Here is a 24468-nt window from a genome sequence, read left to right on the forward strand (position 1 = left end):
GAAAAGTATTTAATCTCTGAAGCTAATTATGCTTTGCTTTATCTATATCTGAAAGCATGTTGACACAAAAATGGTTTTTTTAGCTTTTCAGATCATGAATGTTAGCAACAGATTTACACTCAAAGTAAATGCTCCCATTCAATGGTTTTCATGGTTTGTTCTCATAAAAGTGTTCAAAAATGACCATAAAACCATCTTAATTTAAGGGTTAGGGTTAAATGTCAACTACTAACATTCTCCTATTATTCAAATTGACCAAAAATAAGAATAAAACAAGGAGATGAATCATTAATGATCGTCAACTTTATTCAATCATGTTAACAAATTTGATGGATAATTAAAGAATGGCACATGGTAAAATGACATTGAAAGTTAATGGTTTAATTAATGGATCAATTCATTCATTAATAATGTAACTACATATTCTGAAACAATTGTAAGAGTCATTCAGTCACTCTTACATTCTTGACATCGTCAATTTCTCATCCAAAAGGTATTTACATAATAACAATGGATCATAGAAAATGTAAAAAGTTTAACATGAATGTATACAATTTCTTCTTCTGAAAATAGATCCTCTTTAAAAAAAAGTCACAGATGGATTCTTAAACCTATAAAATATCATGCATCATGTATGAGCTGTTGGACCTACAGTTATATATCATACAAAAAATGTACAAAATGATGAAAACATTAATCAGCAAATTGGCTACATGATTTTCAGCTACAAAAATTGAGACTAAAAAAATGTTTAAAAATGTATAAACATTTATACAAATGTTTATTCTATATTATTGTTGAAAAAAACATAAATTGTTTTGGCCAACAAGTTGGTGCCTCATTATCATTCATTGCTTCCATCACCACAATCTGAAAGCTGGCATTAACAGTTGACACACACACCAGTTAGTGTCTTTTTGTTTCCTTCCTGTGAGGCAGGTACAGTACATGCCCGTTTATAAAATAACAGAAACACTGTGGTGCTGGGAATGGCCTTGTGGCTAAGTTGGCTAAGGTGCAGCAGGGTTTGAAAAGGACCCATATCAGAGGATTCAACTTTCAAGTCATTTGGCTACTTCATTTTCATAGAACTTAGTCTGACACAAATATGTCATTGACAGTGACCTAAAACTGACTCAAGTGGTCGATCTGTATGGCTTATTTGGCGAGCGTATATCTGTTGCTATAATTCAAACACAAATATCTCGGGATAACAACGCTGGTTTCCCCATGATAACAAGTTAATTTCTTAAGAACTTTAGAAAATGGCTGAAAATAAACCACTATCACATGAAAACCAACATTCTCATCCCCAGATAACGAGATAAGTAAGTCGAGATCTCGCGAAAACAACCACAATACTTGTTATCATGGGAAAATGGAGGTAAATAAACTCTATTGGTGTGTGTCCACTTAGGGCTTCCGTACAAATTAATCCTGCAGGATCAGAAGTTTATCATTAACATAAAGAAGATTCTTGTTTTCTTTTATTCTCACTTTTTTTGGGTAGCCGTCAGGCATTTCAAGCTTTATAACGTATTCTTTGGTGTAACCTGTGACAGTCAAAATGTATTGCTTTGTTTAAAGCGGTCAAACACCATAATAGGTTGGGAAGTGCTGCTTTAAAATGAGTTTGAGTCTGAGGGCAAGCTTTCATTTTTCGCCAAGTGATAAAGAATATGAATCTCCTCCAGTTTGCCTGTGGTCACTAGGACATGATGCTATCAGGATATGAGGTCAAGTCGATCAGTTCAAGAGCTTTCTTCTCCGATTTGTTCGATGGAAGATCTTTTGCTGGAGTACACAAGGTGGAGACCCTCTGACAAAGAAAAATATAACTTTAACAAAAATACAAATAAACTGGTTCAAAGAAAGGTTGACTTATTTATGTTTACAACAGCTCACCTGCCGGAGTGTACCGGGGGTTTTGTACAGATTGTACAGCATCCAGAGAGGAACCATGAGTGTAGAGGAAAGAGTGAACCACCAGCCAAGAGCATAACCCCACCATGGATACTCAATGATATTGTTGAACTTCAGAGGAGTGTATTTGATCAAGGAGAAAACAAACGTTCCCTGGACACAAACACGGAGAAAGCTATTATTGTCATGGAAAGATAACTTACAAAACTGAAAAGGATTTCCCTCAAAGACTGAAAAATTAAACCAGTATAAAATTCATGTTAATTTAATGTGTTCTTGTCAAAGAAAACGTAAAAAATGGTAAATTACATTTTAAAAGGACGCAAATTAAGCTTCACACCTCAGTTCAATGTCAGCCAGCATTCTCCCAAAGTGGAAAGCAAAGCTGATGAATATGTTGTAGTGATGGCTAAAAGCCAGAGGTAGCTTTGAGGTCTAGTCAAGACTCAAGATTTTTTGTAAACTATCAATGTTTTTCAGTAATTTACAGCAACTTGAGAATCAAAAATTGAGTTTGAATGAGCGAGAATGTCAGCTAATAGGCCTAGCTGAGCTACCTAAAGACAAAACAGAACACATTTATGGCAGTAAATGTAAAGCTAGACAACTGGTATTAATTTACATAAGAATCATGGTGGTGGAAGTCAGGCAGTAGTTGTGTGAGAGACGAGTTAGGCCTACATGGTGAAGGCCCCCTGGCAGCCGGCATGCTATGACAGCTGAACCTAGATAGGCCTATTTGCCTCGTGGTACAGCTTTAAAATGGTATAAAACTTATTTATTGGGAAAGATCTGTATGACGGAGGATTAGGGCCACTTAAAACTTTTTTTTTTTTAAATTTCAAGATTAAAGTCGTAAATTTACGAGAATAAAGTTGTAAATTTACGAGAATAAAGTTGTAAATTTACGAGATTAAAGTCGTAAATTTACGAGTTCAAGACCAGCCTGCGCGAAAATGATGAAAGTAGAACTCTTAAAGTCTTTTCCTCTGCAGACAACTTCCTCCAAGTCAGTGTGGTTCTTTCTTCGGAAAAGCCACAGTTTCTTGAAGTATCTTTTCAGGGTGCTGATATTTTATGACAATGTGAATATGATGATGTGCCAAAAGCACGTGTAGTTTCATATTTGCATAAGTAAAGCCCCAACAAAACTATTTGTGTCTGTTATCTGCACTTGTCTGCCTTGTTAAAGTGTCTCATGTGCAGAGCCAGTTTGTGTCCTGTTCCTCATTTTACAGATAAACAAGGTCTTGCAAGTTGAAGTGAAAACTTCTCTTGAACTGTTTTTACCGACTACACAAGGAAGTAGCCTATTTCATTATTAGTTAAACCTTTAGGACAAGATGCTCCATGTTTGTCATTTGAGAACAGGATGCTGCTGTTCTTCTGATATAGACTAAAATAACGACTTTATTATTTTATTCTTTAAAGACTTTACGACTTCTACTTTCATCATTTTTGCGCAGGCTGTATCTCAAACTCGTTAATTTACGAGATTAAACTCCTAAATTTAGGAGTTTATTCTCATAAATGTACGATTTGTTCTCGTAAATTTACAACTTTATTCTCGTAAATTTACGACTTCATTCTCGTAAATTTAGGAGTTTAATCTCGAAATTAAAAAAAAAAAAAAAATTAACATGGCCCTAATCCTCCGTCGTAGATCTGTGATGACATAGTAGGTTATTAGAAGTTTTTATAGACTACGTAAAGTGTCCTAATTGTTCTAGAAGATATATTAGCCTGCTTAAATATGAGCTGCAACAGACTCTAAAGATTCTATAGAGGAACTTTAAGGGTGCATGAAAAAATTTGGCAACAGAGAATTTGTGTCTGCCATATTTTCAATTCTCCCGCGAGGTGCACGCAATTCTCGGTAGGCATGCATTTCTTGGCGTAACACCTATTTTTCACCTTTACTCCGGCTACAAATCACTTGTTAACGCGGTCACTAGTTCAAACGAAACAATAGGAACCGGAAATTAAATGTGGAATACCAGATGTCTTCACGGATCCTTCCACTCCTTCACGGATGGCTAACTACATGAAGGTAAGACTCTTTCCGTCTTTGCACTGTGGTTGTTTAGTGTTTATTCATGTTCTCATAAAGATATTGTAACATGCACCGTGGCAGTGCCGAAGTTCTGAATTTCGTGCTTCATACACTGACCGTGTTTAATATTAATAAGGTAACAGTAACTTTATGTGAAGTTATTGTTTTGTTCCCTGTGAGCCGTGCTCTTTTCATATTTAGGTTGAAGATACACATTGGCTATGCAGCTCTCTCTTTATCTTCTTCTGATGTAAATAGTATGCAGACATAGTAGCCTACAAGGCTACGTGGTTGTGTGCAGTCCTCTTTTTGTTTTGGTGGAGCTATGGGATTCATATTTATGTCTTAATGATCAGCCAATGTATTTTTGCTTGATGTGCCTATTGTGGAGAAACTGTTATTGTAGCAATTTACTATACTGTGGTTGTCGGGTTGTTGAAGATGATGTGATGTGAAAAGCAGTTCTTTTCAGTGTACTGAATCACTAGAATCAGTTCAGTAAAGTGATTCGTTCAAAAGATTCGTTCACCGAATCGTTCAGTACTTCTCCGCAGCTCTGTCTGTGAATCAGAATTTAATAAGCTGAAACACGGCCGAACGTTTAGTTCTGCTCGCGATCGTACTGAGAACAGCCGGTGGTGAATAATAAACCAATGAGCTGAGAATTTAGTTGGATAAAGTTACAGTTTGCAAACTGAAAGCTGCTAAAACAATCACATTTATTTTCCCCGACCGTTCTGTTCAGTTTGTTCAGTTTGTTCACTGAACGAGAGATCTGCCCTTCCTCTCAGTTCGTTCAGTGAACGTGATTCATGTCGGAGCTCTCGTTCAGTTCGTTCAGTGATTCACGTCGGAGTGAATCGGAGTTCAGTGACTCACACACGAGAACGAGAGCACACACACACACACACACACACACACACACACACACACACACACACACACACTGTACTGACTGAGGAGAGGAGGGAGGGCGGGCTTTGAGTGACTCTTATGGTCTAGAGAGAGAGACACGGGACGGGAGAGAGGAGAGCGCAACTGAAGTTGAGAAATGAACGACTCTTTTCAGTAAGTGATTCAGTTCAGTTCGTTCACCCAGATGATTCGTTCGTTTTGAACGAATCGTTCACGAACTACACATCACTCATGTTAAAGTGGTAAATCCTTGCATATATCCTTGCTGGTGATACCAGTGAGCTTGTAGCAAAGCGTCTCCCAACTAGCAAGGTTATCCTAGCTACCATAGCCAGTCTAAATAACTGATAACAGAAACAGTGCAATCCCAATTTGTGTTGTAGAAACCTCTGTCTTGAGGAAATACTTTGAATGACTAAACTTTTGCTATCAACACAGTAATAAACCTTTTTTTAAAGGCATGATGGCATACAATATATGTTGAGCTGGATTGCACCTGCTTTAGTTTCACTGTGACATCCACTATATCACTGCATTCAATTTACAGAGGCACATAGGCCTATCTACATCCACTAACTTCTGCTCATTCACAGCTTTTAACAGCCATGCAACGTATAAATATCAACCTTGTCATAGTGCCGCTGATTGTTTAGTTTAGCGGCTGCACCTGCAGAACACATGGTGAAGTGTTGTGTGAGTCACAGGCAGCTCAAGATGGTGAGCCTTTGTTTAATAAGAAGTTATTATCACAGGGATGGTCATAGACTAAATGTAGCTTTGAACATTGTAGGAAAGGTTGTCAATGTATAAGTTACACAATTGCAAGCCACATGTTTATTTGTTAAGTTCATGAAGAAACGTGTTTCTCTCTCCACCTTTCTCCTCCTCTGTGTGTGTCAGCCATTAGCCCTTTTCAGACTGCTTTTTTTGTTGTTGCAAAAGTGCAGTGACTAAGCTCAGCGATCATCACATCTTTGTACCTTCATAATGATTCTGCGACGGCGTACTATTGGTGTCCCAGTCTGTGAATTCACATTGCGTTTTGGCGTTGCTAAATATTTTGCATAGTTCCAATTATTTTATCCACTGAGTAAGTTTGTCACTGTATAGAAACCAGTCTCCAGGCTATCAGGTTTTTTTTAGCTAGTCTTGATGTATCTGTCCGTAATGAATTTGGGAAGATTAATACTCCAGCAACTTCAAAGTTTTTGCTGCATCGAGTTGTGTTCACAACACACAACAAGCATTGGCTTGGCTTAGCTAATGGTCAATTGGCAGATAAACTCCCTGTGTGAACTTGCACCAAAACTCACCATGCATATGACTGGAGTGACATATTTCAAGCAATGCTTAATCACAGGAAAAGGCTTGTATCCAATCATCTCTTCTACGTTGTCATAAAACCGGTCCGCACCTGTTAAGTAGATGGAAACACAGTTGTGAGCCATTTCAGCATCGCATGAAGACCTCATGGAAACATCTCTTGTTCATTAACGTACCATAAACCCATCCAATACACACAGACTGCAGTGTGGCAAAGAGTAGAAGAGTCATCCCACTGCAGGCATAGTAGTCAAACAACTGGAAGATGTAAATTCCACCCTGTGCAATACATATAACCAGTTAGCTGTTATTATTTTCTTTACAGGAAAGAAAAAAGCAAAGGTATTTAAAAAAAAAAGATCTTACATCTGTAACCATTGAAAGGCCAATGAAGAAACTAATGACACTGATAGCAAGTAGAAGGAGTTTGCGTCGATGGCCAACATGGAAGAAGGAAGGATTCGTGTCTGAAATTGCTGTTGTCATAGCTTCCAGACCTACAAACTATACAAACAGAAACTCAGGTTAGTGTTAGTAAGAGCACTTGAACCTCACATCAAATCCTATACATAACCACTAATTCATTCAGTGATTTAGAAATGTTTTGGAAATCCTTGAAATCTCTCAGCTAGTGTTCAATATATCTTTTATCACTAAGACACAAACAGGGATAGAAATACAAGTTTCTGATAAAGGACTATACACATACAGTCTGCAAATTAAGGGCAAAAGACTAACAGCTAAAGACTATCTAACTTTTTCTTAGTCCATTAAAAAATGTATTTTATGATGATTCTCTAAATTCTTAGTAAGAGTTCACTAACCTCACTGTCCAGTCCCAGCAGAATAATCATAACGAAAAATAATATTGCCCAAATTTGGGGAAACGGCATCATGGTGACTGCTCGAGGGTATGCAATAAATGCCAAGCCAGGACCTTCAAGAGAAGATAACGTAGATAATACTAGGTCAGAAATTACACAAAAACAATGAATTCTAATTTGATGGTTATTAATTCAGGTACTAATTCTATAAATGGCATTTCTGTATTCTCACCTGACTCTGCCACTTTAGATATGTCAATGTGCTGCTCATATGCCATGAATCCAAGCACAGAGAAGATGGCGAAGCCAGCTACAAAGCTGGTGCCACTGTTCAGAAGGCACAAGTAAAAACAGTCCCTAAAAACAAAGAGACAAGATACATTTTATACTTCATTATTTGTATTACACAATGAACGTTTTGCTTACTTTCTAGCCCTTTCTGCAGGGATTAAAGTTCTCAGTTGCTACGACGGATTTCCGTCAATTTCACAATTATAATATTTTTAGTCAGTGAAAATCGGACAAAAAAAAGTCGAGCAAAATGTGGGTTAGTGACAGAACTTCACCTGCAAACTGCTGTCTTTAATGTCAGGCATTTATCTGAATCTTGTAACACAAGTGTAGTATGCGTTTGTGAGGCATTTAAATTTACAGTCAGAACTTTGATCTGCTACGTGCAGTCCGCTCGGCGTATAGGAGGCTTTTATTTTGGTAGCGAACATCAGCATGCACCGCCCATCATGTCTGGACTTGTCTTGCTTCGCTGCGCAACTTTATTTACTGGACTAAAGTGAAATACCAGAGAATGATAATTAGTAACGTGACAGAGTTTACCCTCAGTCAAGTTTTATTACCTGCAGGCCGGGCAAACAGTCGCAGAGTGCTCCGCTATGGGACACCACTCTGTTAGGAACGTGCATCAAGACAACAGGTAATTCAACACAATACCCACAGCCCGAGCAACGTGCAACATTTTAACTGGACCGTTTGATGACACAATTCTTACATGTCATTAAGCTATTAGCTTAACACGCTATTACTAGTTTACTTTTTTTTACAAACAAAGACTGAGTGGGTGAAAGTTATACATTACAATACATAAGTTCTGTACAAATTTAAAAAAACATTCTTGTACTTTAAAAAAACACTTCTTACTCCACAGAAGTTATAGAAAATCTTTAGTTTTCTGCTTGTTACTTCTCAGATTCAGATTTATAATGCAAAATAGGATAAATACACTATTTGTCAAAATATCTTTATTATATACCCTGGGAATTCACAAGGTATCCACATATATGTAAATAAATAAATAAAAACAATTTATATTACTCAAGTAGGATTAGCTCCAGCTGTAGCAGTGACAACAACATGAGGGACACATTAATGCATCAAAAAAATGTGTAAAAGGTTCATTTTTCCAAAGTTGTTACTCCAGACTTCAGTCTGATGCTTTTGTACTCTAACTTCTTTAAAGGGGCTATATGTAACTTTTTACATGTATAAATCGTTTTTTATCGCCCATTAATAAGCGAACGGTTAACTGATGTGAAAAAGTAGATGTTCACTGTCTATCTGTGTTGCCTGTATAAAACGTTTCCCTGGGTCGCATTTTCCGCGAAAGCTCCAGGAAATGACATTTTATGCACGTTCTCAACGTCCTCCTCACTCTGCTCCGCTTACAGAGATCAACAGAACAAACTCATCACACACGATGATGATGCTCGTTTGTGTATTTAAATGCACGTATGATGAGCACGTGAGGGAGAGCGAGCAACAGGTTACTGGTGCAGTTCACCTAACGGCCATGCGGTATCGCTACAAACGCAGTATTTTTTAAAGTTACATATAGCCCCTTTAACTTGTTTGAGGTTATTTCTGTGTTGTTACTTTAGGCTGCTAAAGGTTAAGAACAGAATCGGCTTCTTATTCCACTGTCCCATTTAGTATCATAACACGATCCTCATTTCTCATGATCTAATCTCAAAATGCTCCAAAAAGCTTCATTTGAAAGTTAGACCCCCCCTACCTTCAACTACTTAAGTATCTTGTAATACTTTCACTTCTTTAGAGTTGGCTAAAGAACACCTGCTGTGACTGTTAATGTATATAGGCATACAATGCGCTTAACTGTACCGTAGGTCACATTTGTTAAAAAGAAGAAAGGTCATATCTGTTAGCCTAGATCTTGAGCTTTCAAAAAATAAAAACATGTCAGTTTTATTCCTTCGACAGAAAACGCCTGTTCAAATTAGTTATTTGCTACTTGTTTTATACGTTGAGAATTTTCAGTCAAATTTATTTTTTTGCTTTAATCCCTGTTTCTGTCATCTTGTCTTGAACTATGGTGCTTTTGAAAAACACTGGTCCACAAAAGTTGCTCCCTATGCATTATTGTCTTTTTGTGTATCTACAGTGCCCCAAACTGAATAATGCAGAATAAATATACTAAACTTACTTGAAACAGTCATTGTTGTATTTATTATAACTGCCGAGTGCAGTTAGACACCCAATGCAAAGAGCATAGGAATAAAATATTTGCGTTCCAGCATCCATCCATACCTGCAAGGGAAATAATTGAAATGTTTTCAATGAAATCTGCGTTTAAGGTGTGTTGCAACTCTGCAGACATTCTAGCATGAACATTTGCAAAAGTTTAACTCAGCTACTGAGTAATGAGTAAATCCTGACATCAAGTCCATGTAGGAGTTACTTTTTAATCTTCACAAAACTTTCCAAGACAGAAGCTTGTGTTTTCACAGTATGACACAGTTGAAGAATTCCTCTAATCTGAATCGTTGAGTACTATATACAAAGGCAAATGCAATAATTAATCTGCACACCTAAAGCTGCTACAATTAAAATACATTTTATTAAGGTTTATTTTTAGGCTAAATTTATATCAACACCATGTGGTGATAAATTTAACTGAATGTGAATTGGACCAGCTTCTGGTGTGCAGACTCTGTCTTCCTATTGCCTCTAATCCGCTCATACCTGTGGATCAGTGAGGCGGGAGGGGTCTGGGTAGAGGTAGAACTTGATCCCATCTAAGGCCCCGGGCAATGTGAGTCCTCGGACAAGCAACACTGCCAGCATCAAATAGGGAAATGTGGCAGTAAAGTAAACTACCTGTAGAGGCACAATGGTTAGGGTTTATTTGTTGCCAGAATGAAAGTTGCCAGAATCCTATGAAACTCCTTAACTGCAATTCAACAACATATTTCTTGACTATTGGTAATTTGACACAAATATAGAATCAAAATGTACTAGAGATGCACGATCCACTTTTTTCAGTTCCGATACGATTCTGATACTAATGTATCAATACCGGCATTGCTCTGTGCTGGCTTCACATAAAAACGTGAAGCAGTAACAGCTGTCAGGATCGACGTGTTTTTCCCTCTAAATTAATTTAGTTTTTGCAACAAACAACTGTAATCAGCTCGATTTATCCATGCACGCGCCCCGACACAAACATAAGTAGTACGTCTTGTGTTTTGAAAAAGTTCCACTCGATATTCCATTATTTCTAGGAGTTCAGCACAGCATCAGCAGCAGTCGTACGTTAACATTATTAAAACAAAGCCATGAGAAGCTTCACCTCAATCGGTGCATTTACAAGAGGGGTGTATGGACAGTGGACCTCCTCTCTCTCTCTGAAGCTGATGGGATTCTGCTCTCTTGGTTTTGCTGTGTCTTATCTCTCTGCAGGAGTTGAGAGGGAAGTATTTTTTAGACGGGAATTTTGTTATGTTGCATGGAGCCATGAGGTTCTCCCGCGCACTCTCTCTCTCTCCCCTGCTCTCTCTTTGGCTCTCTCTCTCTCGTGCACACAGCAATTTTATGACTGAATGAAAAATGTAATTAATACAGGTCGGAAATATACTTGGGCGGCCCGCGCAGTTTTCGTCCATCTGTGGAAAAAACTGGTGTTGTTTTATTCCTAATGCGTAGTCCTTTGTCAAGATTACTTTTATGGGGTTTTAACCTTTATTTGATGGTAAAGCTGAAGGGAGACAGAAAATGTGGGGGATGAAATGCATCAAATAGCGACAGGCCAGGAGTACAAACTTGAGACCAGTGCAAAGAAGACCTTGCATCTGTGCATAGGGCATCTGCTCTACTGACTGTGCTAAATCAATGGCAATAATTCATCAATAATCCACAGTAATTGAACAATTCAAGAGTTGCTGTACATTTCATGCAATATAAAAATGTCTTGTCCTACCTTCCCAGTGGACTTTACTCCTTTCCAAACACAAAAGTAACAGATGACCCAGGACAACAGAAGACACAAAGCCAACTCCCATCGTATATGGCCCATCTCCTGGATGTTTCCTGTGCTATTCAGAACTCTTCTCCTACACATACAATTTGGCTGTTAGTCAGAGAACTCACTTTTAGAGTTCATTGTCATCTTTAAATATAATGACGTGTCATACTCACTCCCAAAATTCTCTGACTGGGGAAGTTGCATTTGCAGGTACCGTCCAGTTGACATAATTAGCTGTTTGATCGAACTCCACACAGGTCTCTGTTGCAAAGGGGTACAGGATGTTTTAAAAAGGGCATTTCAGGAAGTCAGTCTTACCTACAGCACTCCCATTATAGTAGCTAGTATGTTATGTTCTGTATGTATTTCCCTTAAAGATTTAATGGAGGACAATAGCTTAGTCTTTTGTTGTCAATAGGACATCAAATATAGTTTGGGAGCCAATTATGGTCCCGTACATAAATTAAGTAAAGGGGATCACTGATCTGGAAAAATAAAAACTTCCAACACACAAACACTTAGTTTGGAGACAACTTTGAAATTTCTATCAGCTGAAATTTCACTCTATATCCACCAAACCTATTTAATATGAAAAAGAATATAGTGTAATATAATAAATTAATATAGTGATTTATAAAAAATGTGCAAATTTTATAAGAGCTCTTGTTTATTTCTAATTATGTTAGTTCAGTCAGATCATGTGTTGGAACATACCTGTGTTCCAGCTATTTCTGCAACTTCCCCAGGGCACTTCAGAGTTGAAGGAGGAGAAGAGATACAAGAAAGCCCAGGCCAGTATGATCACATAATAGATACTGGAGTATAATACAACCACTTGATTGCCATAACCAATCCCTGAAACAAGCAAACACGCAAATTAGCAAGTTATAAATGAACCATTTGCAGGTTGTGTTGTAATTTAACTGCTTGATGGCTTGAACTATGAGAAAGATAAACTTCAAATTAGTAACTCATTTGCCTACATTTGATTGCTCACAGAAGGCAATAACAAATACAAGCCAGCTCAAAGACAAAATCACTTTTAATCATAACTGCTTAACAAGACTTGCACAGTTTTTTTTCACTGAAATGATGTGCCGAAACTGGATCAGTCTTTATCTTTTAACTTTAAAGGTGTCTGTCTGTCTGTCTGGTATGTCTAATGAAAAAAATCGAGATTCTTCTCTTCTAAGATTTCAAATCCATTCATAAATTCAGCCAGTCTCACAGATGACTGGAGTAGATCCTGAAGTATGTACTAATTCATAAATAGACTTTGAACCCATGGATCAATGAATCCAGAATCGTTTTGAATTGAATCGAATCGTGAGACACCCAAAGATTCCCGGCCCTACTCATTATTATTGCAGACAGCTTCACTGCTGTCACTCCAGCGAGCACGCTAACTACACTTGTATAGTACACATGGACACAGATTCTATAATACAAAAACGAGTATGGTACTAGTACGGTACAGAATATTGTAATAATGACTTCTTACTATCTGTTGCATCACCCCCTCTTCAACTTAATGTTCTGCTTATTGATCCCAGCCATCACTTTTAGACAGTCTCTCTCCCATCTCTCTGCAAGACTTGACTGACCTAGAGGTCAGCATGACTCCTTCCTCTAGCCCAGTCAACATCTTACCAACTTCTCTACTCAAGAATGTCATTCCAGTAAAAGGTCCTTCAGGTTTCATGATATTGTGGTAGTGTTCTGAGAACTTACCTTCAAAAAGGGGACAAATCTTCCTCCAGCAGGTTATACTTCCCTGTTTAGTGTACTGGCCCAGTGATATCTCCATAAAAAACAGGGGGATGCCACATGTGAAGAGGAAGACAATATAAGGAATGAAGAACACCCCTTTGGGAAAAGGAGAAATATGTTTACGATGAGTATATAATGCTACTTGCAGCTTATTTAGTTTTTTCTTTATCTACTTCATCTATTCTTTATGCATGTGGCTTTCAGACTGCAGTGAACTGATTTATTTTAGCTGATGTAACTTTACAGTTCTTTGTAATGTTATGCATAGCCAACATTTGCACAACAAGATTTGACCACAAGAGGCTGGTATCACAAAACATGGCAGAACCTTTTCATTGTAGTACCATGGCCTGTCACGAGCTCAAAGAGGTGCAAAGGATGATGAACTTCACCACAGATAAGCTGGTGGTTGGTGTGGTAACCTGATGGAACAGTCACCTGGAATTGCTGAAACACTGGCTTTGAACAGGAAGGAAGGCGATCCCCTGTAATGGCCTTCGAGTAAATATTTAATGTAACCATATTTTTGAATAATGACCCGGTTAGAAGTCGTCTTATGACTTAATACAATTTTACAGCATTAGTTCTCTGAGAATCTCTTTCATATAAAAATGTATTGTAACCAAAATCGAATCCAATCAAATCTATGCAGAATGTAAATTGGAATGTAATCGATCCCGGCATCAGTGGCATACCCAGCCCTATTTATGCGTCATGTTACACTGATTTTCTCTTGTTCAATTTTACCACACCATCATTCAAACATTTGATTGATTTTTGTTTTTATTTGAGAGATATGACAGTAATTAGAGTCCAATTCAATCACAAACAACTGCACTAAAAGGTAAAATTGGACTGTTTGCTGAGTAGGTGGTAATTGCGCCACAGTATTTATGATGTAACTCGAAAACTTTCCAGTGATCAGGACAACAATTCTGACTGTATGACTTAAAATAAATGATCTATAAATAAAGAATACATTTTATTTTTAGATTATTAGTTCTTTTAAAAATATAATGAAATCAACCCCAGCACAAACACACACTTTGCCCACATGTGTGAAGACGGTCTGAGTCGCAACACAGGACAGGTGTAGGATCCATTTTTCCTTTTTTTCCTTTTATTTATTTATTTTTAAACCTGGACACTTGCACTCACTGGCTCATCTCAGGGAGAAAGCTTTGTTATAAACTGTGAAAGTTGTATCACATCTGTAAAAACTCGCCTGCATAAGTGACCCCTTCCCATACAGCTCAACATCTAGGCCTTCATGTGGACAGAATTGAGTTCTATCAGGTTGAGAGCTCACAGTGCACTGCACAGGAGAGAGAGCAGATGCTGGTGGCTCAAGTCCACAGTCAGAAGGCAAAACAAAAGCAAACCACACAGTCCAGACCAGCGTTATGGCTGTTTTTGCGCTTGAATATCATTTACTCATTATGTTTTGTGAATTTGACCTTGAGACGGAGCAAGAACGGGTGCAATTGATGTGCAATTCATGGAGCGTTAGCAACTCCCCCAAAAGGGTTCAAATGCAATATCTCAACATTTTTTCCTATTGATGTCAATTTCTATCTCAGTTTTAGTTTTTTGTCCCCCACAGGTTCTCACAGTGTTTTCCAGTCATTTTTTAATTTAATAAACAAAACAAAAAAACTCACCTCCTCCGTTTTTGTAGCAAAGGTAAGGAAACCTCCACACATTTCCCAGACCTACAATTTGTCCTGCAACAGCCAAGAGGAACTCAATTTTGCTGGCCCACTGTCCTCTGGTCAGGGTGCTTGGTGCAGGATGGGCCACATCAGCATCTGGCCTGAACTTGACCTCGCCACTGTAAAGTTGATCCATTGCACTGTAATAAGAGAGAAGGGTTTTAAAAATTAAATTCTTAAAAAAAAAAAAAAGGTTCAACAGGAATATGATGAGTAGATTCATTCAGAAGCAGATACTGTATTCCAGTGTTAGATTCACTAGGGAGCACAATAATTATGATCAAAATATGGATACATTTATGGTTTTATTTGTGGATTTATGTTGCAGTAGGAAATGGAAAAAGCATGTTCTCAGTAATCTGTGTCCAGTACAGGACTTTTCAGTTTCAAGCAAACAACTTAATCACTAACCACAGTGTGAATATTGACATGATTTACTGTATATTAATTTTCCAAATCTGCACAAAGAATGCAGTCTAGCCTTATTAGGTCAACAGTGGGTCAGTACTGCATGGTTTTCAGGCTAATTCTTCTATCAATGTTGCTATTGTGTGGCTGATTTGAATTTGGTGTGGGAGTGAAACTGGACTGAAAAGTATGTGTGCTTCTTCAAATCATTACTGCTTCCTCAACACATGCTTTTGAGTCATTGTCACTTGCCTGTCATATAGAAGCATGCGGTAGCTTTTGTTTTCTTCCTGTCTAACACTTGGTTAACATTAGTTAACTGGTTGGGATTAGGCAAAGAAGACAACTCAGGTACAGTAAGGGGGAAGAAACATAATGGTGTAGGTTGCAACGATACTACACCACACCTCAGTCTTGAAGAAGACTCAGTTTTCCAGCATCACCAAAACAAGAAGAACTGGTTTTAAATGTCTCTAGGCTTAAACCATTAATTCTAAATAGTACAAACACATTGCTCTTAGTCTTGACTAGTTTTAGTCAGCCGCACAAATGGTGTTAATGATGGCTGCTGGTGCCAATTGATAATTACAATAGTTGATGCAGCCAGGGTCTGCAGGGTAAATATGAACACCCGCCCAGCGCCAAAATTGTTTGATTGTTTGTGTGGCAAGAACATGTCTGAGTGCTATCTTCCACATGGCGGTAAATGTTGGGGCTGCAACTTTTGATTATTTTGATTATCAATTCTTCTGCCGATTATTATTTTTTGAATGAATCGATTAATCGGATGAAAGAAATTAGGGCTGTCAAACATTTTTTAAATCGTGATTTAAACGCTTTATTTCAATGGTTACTTGCGATTAATACATTTTTTTATTGAACGTTTGAAATTCCATTATTTCGCATTTAGCAACGATACTACACCATTTAGTTTTATAATTAAATTAAATTATAAAACAGGACATTCACATTCACTGTCTCCTGGTGAATGTCCTGCTTTTTGTTTGGCCCATTTTTTGCCTAAAATGTCCATCTATTCTTCTCATTATAGTATCATTAGATCTGTGCTATTTGTACTAAACAGCTCCAAATAATGTGTAGATTGTCTTTTGTAACATTTAGTTACTCTTTCACCTGTGCAGGCTCTGCTTTTGGCTAGAAACTTGAACTTATACAGCGTTACGTGTGACTTTCTGTTCAGCTTTCTGTTTTCGCCCAACTGAATATACTGGGTAGGAAATTAATTAACGGTACACAAACATATGACATCTTCTGCCACGGCTTCAGCTATAATACACACCAAGCCAGATTTCAGCAAATATAACAGTTTTACGGCAGCTACGGTAATTCTCTAGGAACATATTACACCGAAAGCAAAAGCACAACAAATACAGAACAGTCTGCCACACCTGCGACGTGTCAGTCAAGAAAAGTTATGTCTGGATGTATTTCGAAAAGACGATGTTATTGTGCAGTGCAAGATATGTGGCATTAAACTTGCATACCATAGAAATACTAGTTTGATGCTTAACCACATGCGCTTAAAGCAAAAGGAGAAAACAGCGGAGACAGAAAACAGGCAGTCTCGCAACGCATAATTTGCTAGCCCTGTAAGCACAGTCTATCATTAGCACACCATGTATAAGTTATGTTGTCATTACTGGAGCGGGGAGACAGAGCTATCAGTGGTTGAAAGAATTACCAGAACAAATGTTCAGTTTATGCTGTGTTTGCAATAGACACCCCTACTCTTCAGACTCAAGCCAGGCCCCTGTATCTTGCTTGCTGATGGTAAGTTAAAGTGACAGGGGGTTAGGCCCAAAAGTTGGCAACTCAGTTTTCCAGCATCACCAAAACAACAACTGGTTTTAAATGTCTCTAGGCCTAAACCGTTAATTCTAAATAGTACAAACACCTTTAATTGTGAATGCACTTGAGCATGAGTCATTAACTGTAGAATTGTTTGTTTGCTACATTGCTCTTAGTCTTGACAAGTTTTAGTCAGCCGCACAAATGGTGTTAATGATGGCTGCTGGTGCCAATTGATAATTACAATAATTGATGCTGCCAGAGTCTGCAGGGTAAATATGAACACCCGCCAAGCACCAAAATTGTTTGATTGTTTGTGTGGCAAGAACATTTCTGAGTGCTATCTTCCACATGGCGGTAAATGTTGGGGCTGCAACTTTTGATTATTTTGATTATCAATTCTTCTGCCGATTATTATTTTTTGAATGAATCGATTAATCAGATGAAAGAAATTAGGGCTGTCAAACATTTTTAAAATCGTGATTTAAACGCTTTATTTCAATGGTTACTTGCGATTAATAACATTTTATTGAACGTTTGAAATTCCATTATTTTGCATTTAAAAATAAAATTTGTTATGGTATTAATTTCAGACCCCCAATTATGAGAAAAGTCCTTCCTCCATGTTTTGCCTGCTCCACTTAATAAAATAGAAAATATGTGCTCAACGGCTGTTTCAAGATTTTCCCTTGATGACCTCCCCCAGATGTGTGACACTACAGCAGATAGGTATTTGTTCTTCCCTCTCCAGTCTGCCTTTCTATCGTCAACAATTGGGCATGGTGCAAGAAAGCCTGAGCCACCGAAACACTTCCAGAGGGGCATGGTCAGACACAGCTCACTTCCATTTAAAGCTATAGACACAGAAACAGCCTGTTCTGAGTAGGGCTGAAATAGAGGGGCATGCTAAATTACAGGATCAGAGAGGATTTTTAGAAAGTTTCTTCACAGACATGAACAGACATGTTTTGGGGCGCTCTTAACACTTAATACTAACACTTTTAAAGGAAAATTAGGAATTCTGATAGTTGTATAATTGAAGAGAGGACAAATCCAACATTAAGAACGAATTTCTTATTATAAAAATGAATGAGCCCTGTTCAAAATGAAAACATTAAAGTTAATTTGTTCATTTCTACAGTTAAAGCAAAGATGTTGAATTACATTAAGCCTGGGGGGTCTGGGGATCCTTCCCCTGGACATTTTGAGCAGCAAACACTGTAATTCTTATTATTCCTATTCTTATTCTGGTGTATTTTTGTGCATCAATTTGACAAAAACTGTTTTTTGTACCATTATTTTTTGAAAAGGGGAAATGATACCTCATATAATACATTTGTGGTACTTCCTGCATGGATGTCACAATCTTAAATTAGCCAGATTTGTAATTCACATAATTCACTTCATTATACTTCAGTTTCAAGTTTCTCCTAGACGTGCCTTTTTAAAAACCATCCCAAGGACTGGAAAACAGTTTTTAAAATGTCAAGCTGATTCCATGACTTGTTGATCCTGACTCTGTAATTATGAACTGTTTGTCTCTCTTTATAAAGTTGTTTCAATATTATTTGTGTCAATAACGAGTTTTACCTTGTTTTTCCCCCGTACATTGTATTCATTGCTTTCATGTGACGTCAAACTTTAATGGAATCGCCCACCTGGAGGCCAAGAAAGGCTCTCTGTACGCTACTGAGAAGTTACGGGTCTCAGTTGCCCCCTACGTGTTTTTATCTGTTTTATTTTGACATTTTTCAAATGAAATACAGTAACATACATACATAAATACACTAACCGACGAGGAGACGAGCCCGAGTTTTGCTTCTACAGAATTTAATCCGAGAAAAAAAAAACAGAAACAAGGACATTTGTGGATGAACAGAACCTCCGCGGCCCCTGTGACGGGAAACATCGGACTTCTCCTCATCCTGACATCAATTATAGTGTTGACTAAATCTAAATATACCTGCCGTTAACTCAAATTACTGTATTAATATTAACATTTATTTGTTTTTAAAGATTTATTTTTGGGCTTTTTGTGCCTTTAATGTAGAGAAAGGACAGTGGATAGAGTCGGAAATCAGGGTGTGAGGGAGTGGGGAATGACATGCGGGAAAGGAGCCACATGCGGGATTCGTACCTGGGCCGCCCGCTTGGAGGAGCAAGGCCTCTATACATGGGGCGCGCGCACTAACCACTGCGCCACCAGCGCCCCAATATTAACATTTATACTTATTATTATAGCCATCTCTGACGAAAGGGAAAGAGTGAGATAGCAGTTAGAAATGATAAATTAACCTGGTGCTATACTTGGAAAACTATGTCAGGTAGCAGTATGAAATGAGGTGGCATGTATGACTTACATGGATGCAAACTACCTTCAGTAATAAGGTCTGTCTGGCTTTTCAAAAGATGAATGTAGATAGGGTACATATGAGGTGATATTGTTTGAGCTCTGCAAGGCAAGGAAGTTCTTTGTGGTCAGAGGTAACAGGATTCAGATGAACATGCAGTCCTCAGAAGGAAAGGTAGGAGAATCAGGTTAGAAGATGTAGTTCTGCCTGTCCACGCAGCCTAGGTTCTGCAGATCAGGAAGTACAGGATCCAGTCAAACTAGGTGATGTTGAGTTTTTGCGCTTGATTACAGTGCAGAGATAAGATTTATTTTTGAAGTAAAGTAAAACAAAACACCAGCACCAACATTTCAGTTGGTTTTCATTCTGCTCTTATCAAGTTTAGTGTTCCTACACATTCAACCTTCCTGTTTCTGTTCACAACAGAAATTCTACACCTGGGTGTGAGATTTAAACCAAAAAAAAAAAAAAGACGGCACCACATTTCAGCTTATGACATAACTGTCGTATTTAGCATCTGTTCATTCCTTCACTGTAAATTGTGTCATTGTTGTCCAGGAGGAGAGCGCTCTGTTGAGACAGAGCTACTCAACATGGGAAGACTATATTTCAAAAGAATTCATTATTATCGGTATGGAAAATATCTTATCTATTTTATTTTACACAGGTTAATAAGTTTACCAAAAACAACTTGATTAAATGTGCTTGAATTTTATTCCTTCCATCATTAGACCAGATGTTTATGTTTCCATATCGACAAACTGGAACACTACTGAAACTACCTAAACCACTTCTAAATTAAAAACAATACAGGCACTAATGAAACACTGTTTTCTTTTCACTGAGTTTTACATCTTAATAATAATACATTTTCAATTGATCCGCAGATCATGTGTGGCCCAAGTCCCCTGGGGTTGATGTGAGGTGTGATCTGCTTTCAGTAGCTGTCAGACAGACGATTTAAAATTGGCGGGGGCATCTTCTATGGTCATTTCCAGTTCAATATCAAGCACCTCCATGATGGCTCAGTGATTCCCCTACCATTATATTGGGGGGAGGCCTGCCCCCCCAACGCCCCCCCAGGAGTTTAAGTACTTTTTTTAGAAGATTTATTTTTGGGCTTTTTGTGCCTTTATTGTAGGGATATGATAGTGGATAGAGTCTGAAATCAGGGAAAGAAGTCATTTAAGGATACCTTTCCGATAGAAAAGGACATCTGTCATTAAAAGTAACCCATGAACACCAAGATTCCTTAAAGTGTTTGTGTCGGCGTGTCGCCTTGTCCCCACCCCCCCAACGCTGTAAACCTAGGGGAAACACTGGCTGTCGCTCTGCATTTATGTATTGATATCGTGAGACAGTTTTCAGTCACGTTTTAGTATTGTGAGATCTCGTGGCACAATATTACGGAGCCCCTAAAGGGACATCCCATTATGAATAAATGTCCTCCTGCTCTATAAACTACATCACATTGCTTTGGATAAAGGGCTTTCATGTAATTTCAGTGATTTTTTTATTAAATTTGGTAATAAAATATGTAATAACTGTACTATAACATGTTGTAGTACCATCAAACTCATAAACAATGTCCTCTTGATTAAACTCCAACTCTTAGTTTGGTAAAATGTGCATAAATGTAATTTTAGTGATTTAGAGATAGAGATAAAAAAAAAAATCACTGAAATTACATGAAAGCCCTTTATCCAGAGCAATGTGATGTAGTTTATAGAGCAGGAGGACATTCATTCATAATGGGATTTTTGTTTTACCTGACAAAAGGGATTTTATTGAACATTGGGCTATTTATAGGCAATTTAAAAATCCTCAATTTTTTTTTTGAAGTATTATTTTCCAATCTGAGAAATGTAGTATGAAAAACGTGAGATCACATGTGTGTAAAATTATTTTCATGACACTACACCTCTCCTGGGTGAAGTTATTGAATATTTATGTATCATATTTTTTCGGTATTGCAATTTGCAGACGGTCCTTGCGCATTCGAGCACCAGCCGGCTCTGCGTAGAGGCCAATGCAAGTTCCCCAGCGCGGAGGACGGCTCGTTTTGAGGAAAATACGAATGTAGCTCGCAGTCTATCTTGTTGTGATTGCAGAGAGGTGTCGGTTTTGTAAAAGCAAGCCGAATCTGTGAATATATTTCTAACTTTACCGAAGTTATCCCTTGCGCCGAAACTGATGGCACCGGTTAGTTTCTGATGAGCACGAGAAACATATATATATTTTTTTTCTGCCTATGTCCCTTTAGGGGCTCCGTACAATATGTTGTCACACCAGTACTAAGCAAATTAAAAGATGGAGAGAGGACGAGTTGGAGTCAAACAAACAGCAGCAACATCAATCTTTAGGGATTCAGTATCTTAAGGAGTCTCCTACAGAAACAGACACCACTTAATGGACGAGGCTATCCATCACATACACAAATGTTTTTTCCACTTGTCCGGTAAAGAGAAACTGTCCACTGCATCAGTGGGGAAGTCTGTCTTTTTTCCAACTGACACTGCAGAACATGAAGAACAAATATAGCCTTGGGCCCAGAAAGTATTTTCCCAGACATCTAGCTTTAAGTATCATACGGTCAATTAATACACTGTTTTGTTTAGGTCTACATCAATGATTTGGGATACTTTCTGAGGAATTAAAGTTTTTCTTTTTTTTGTACGTTTGATATGTTATCAGTGCACAGGAATGTCATACATGGTAGCACAGGTTGACCAGAGAGAAGTTTGATTTAGACTCACTGTTAACTATGTAAAACCTAATTTGGTCTAATCTAATCTGGTCATCACTTAACCCTCAGGAACCTGGTAAAAAGTTACATCATGCAGGAGCACTACTGGCTAGTATTTAAATATGCGAGAACAAGACTTGACAGGCCCAGGTGCTAGCTGCTGCCAACAAGGCCAGGCTTTTTCATAGCTTGTAAAAAAATATCTCAGATAAAACGTTTGCTGCACATGCGAATAATTTTTGTCATTACAATGATAAACCAACCATCTCAGACCAAGTCTCTAATAAATGTTATTTGTACGTTAAACTTCTAATTTCCTGCTGTTTAATCATCTAAAAAACATTCATGTTTTGCCGGAAAAGAATGAAGGATTTAAACAATGAAATCCCTTTTAGGCATGTATGCATGCAGCAAGCATTGAATATAATATGCATCAGTCCAATTTTGTCAAAGTAACCTTTTCAAAGAGCTTGTTATTATGAAATCGCTTCAAATATTTGCATGATTAGCTTATAAGGAAAGATATTTGTTTAAAATAAAATGAGCTTCTAGCAGCAGTGGTCACAGAACAGCCTGAGGTGTTACACTAAACAGGGGAAATAGCTGCTCTCGCTGCAGCGTAGCCTGTAACCTTTGGCCTACATAATAGAGCTACAAGCGCCAAGCACAAGTGCAACCACAAAAGCCCAGCTGTCACTGAATCACTACGATACCATTTGTATCTTTGACAAGAAATTAGACCACAGCAGTGTACACTTTAAATTTGTCGAAAGGTCAAGCATAAAGACAGAAAAAAACTTCTGATGACTTCAAGGGAAAGGGAAAGAGTACCTGAGATGGGTTGCTTCCTGTCAGTAGTCTGTGCTTCTATATTATGCTTCCATTTAGCCCTAGTAGGGACTCATCGGATGCCTTTTTGGGAAAATAGATTTCTAGATCCCCCAGTCTCCTCAGGACAAGTGTTCTTTCCAGCTCTGACTGAGTGAGCCCATGAGTGGAGGTCTGAAAGAGCTGTGTTTATGTGACAATGAGCGAGAGAGAGAAAGCAAGAGGGACAGGGGGAGGGGGCGGGGACGTATGTGTGTTTCTGAATGAGCAACTTAAGGCGGACCCACGTTTGAGGAGGCCACATGGTCTCACAGTAAAGCGGAAGGGATTTGCATAACGGTGAGGCGAGCAGCATGGCTTTGTGGGCGGGTAGGTCGCCAGAACAGTATGTACAGCAAAATTGAACTGATTATGATTAACAAAGAATGTGAATATTCCTTCCACCAGCAGGTTGACAATAATTTGCTTTAACTTAATCGTCTCCATTTGAATGTATTTCCATACAGTCCAGTGTTTCCCCTACCATTATATTAGGCTCATCTGGATCAGCTGTATGATTGCCTTGGTGATGGTAACTGCTGTTTTAAGTGCTGGGTGACTGAGCTGATTTCTAATATTTACTGACAATTTCCCAGGGTGGTTTTCAAGTTGACAGTTTCCCCGTATGCAAGCAACCGATTACACTGCATGAGAGATGTTCATAATTGATAGAATTCCTACTTAAACTTCAAACAAAAAATAGTAATAGACTGTTTTTTCTCAGGTCACATGTAAGATTAGATTATTTAGTAAAAGTACACTATTAAAAAATAGACACACATGACATTTAATAACAACTCTTCAGCTAATTATGAAAATTTGCCCTGAGGGATTGATTAAGTCAATCTAAGCGTTATATTCATTTTATTAATAATAGTTATGCTACCATGATTATTTCTCAGACTAAAACCTCTTATTGTTGCATGCCTAAATCTGGCATCCTAAGTGAGACTTTTTACATAAAACCTGAGAGATTTGAAGAACATGTCTTAAACTGCACAGCTGGTGACCCAAGCTGACATTTTGTGTCCCTCCCTCTGTGTCAGTAAATGTCCTCGAAGGCACCCTGGGGGCCTACATTCACTGTCGCCCAACACAACTATGTGTTACTTTTAGGGATGTTCATGATTAATTGTTAATCGATTAATCGCTGTTAAGAATTTAACCTATTAAAAATGTATTAACCGACAAGCTGTTTACAATTTTACTGGCAGTCATATGTAATACCATTTTATACTAAAAGAGGGCGTCCGTCACCTTTGCAACTTAGAAAATGACTGTTATTAGGCTTCTACAAAAGACCCTGACACAACAAGCAGACTCAAAGAACTAGTGACGACGATGGCTGCCTGTGCGCCTCAATCAATCAATCAATCAATCAATCAAACTTTATTTATAGAGCACCTTTCAGACAAATTAAATTGCAGTTCGAAGTGCTTAACAAGAGTGCAGAAAAGTTATTGACGAAAAGTAGTTTATAAAATCATTGAGAGA

The 24468-nt window shown here is 38.0% G+C and overlaps 1 protein-coding gene across 3 annotated transcripts in view; it reads right to left on the minus strand.

The window, feature by feature from the left end:
- Nucleotides 1–283: 283 nt before the first annotated feature.
- Nucleotides 284–24468, minus strand: part of LOC132977980 (sodium- and chloride-dependent GABA transporter 2-like) — a 28396-nt gene continuing 4211 nt past the window's right edge. The window contains exons 1-15 of one of the 3 annotated variants that reach the window (XM_061042939.1): nucleotides 22939–23148; nucleotides 14743–14933; nucleotides 13043–13177; nucleotides 12026–12166; nucleotides 11485–11572; nucleotides 11267–11399; nucleotides 10033–10167; nucleotides 9494–9597; nucleotides 7271–7395; nucleotides 7039–7151; nucleotides 6581–6718; nucleotides 6391–6493; nucleotides 6205–6305; nucleotides 1906–2076; nucleotides 284–1819 (exon numbers count right to left, since the gene is read on the minus strand). In XM_061042939.1, coding sequence (XP_060898922.1) covers nucleotides 1709–1819; nucleotides 1906–2076; nucleotides 6205–6305; nucleotides 6391–6493; nucleotides 6581–6718; nucleotides 7039–7151; nucleotides 7271–7395; nucleotides 9494–9597; nucleotides 10033–10167; nucleotides 11267–11399; nucleotides 11485–11572; nucleotides 12026–12166; nucleotides 13043–13177; nucleotides 14743–14929 — 1785 coding nt within the window. In that variant the 5' untranslated portion in view covers nucleotides 14930–14933; nucleotides 22939–23148 and the 3' untranslated portion in view covers nucleotides 284–1708. Of the gene's footprint in view, nucleotides 1820–1905; nucleotides 2077–6204; nucleotides 6306–6390; nucleotides 6494–6580; nucleotides 6719–7038; nucleotides 7152–7270; nucleotides 7396–9493; nucleotides 9598–10032; nucleotides 10168–11266; nucleotides 11400–11484; nucleotides 11573–12025; nucleotides 12167–13042; nucleotides 13178–14742; nucleotides 14934–19370; nucleotides 19393–22938; nucleotides 23149–24468 lie in introns of those variants that run through there. The other 2 variants (XM_061042940.1, XM_061042938.1) reach the window with 2 other exon arrangements.

This window comes from Labrus mixtus, chromosome 7 (genome assembly GCF_963584025.1).
Source record: "Labrus mixtus chromosome 7, fLabMix1.1, whole genome shotgun sequence".
NCBI classification, from domain to species: domain Eukaryota; kingdom Metazoa; phylum Chordata; class Actinopteri; order Labriformes; family Labridae; genus Labrus; species Labrus mixtus.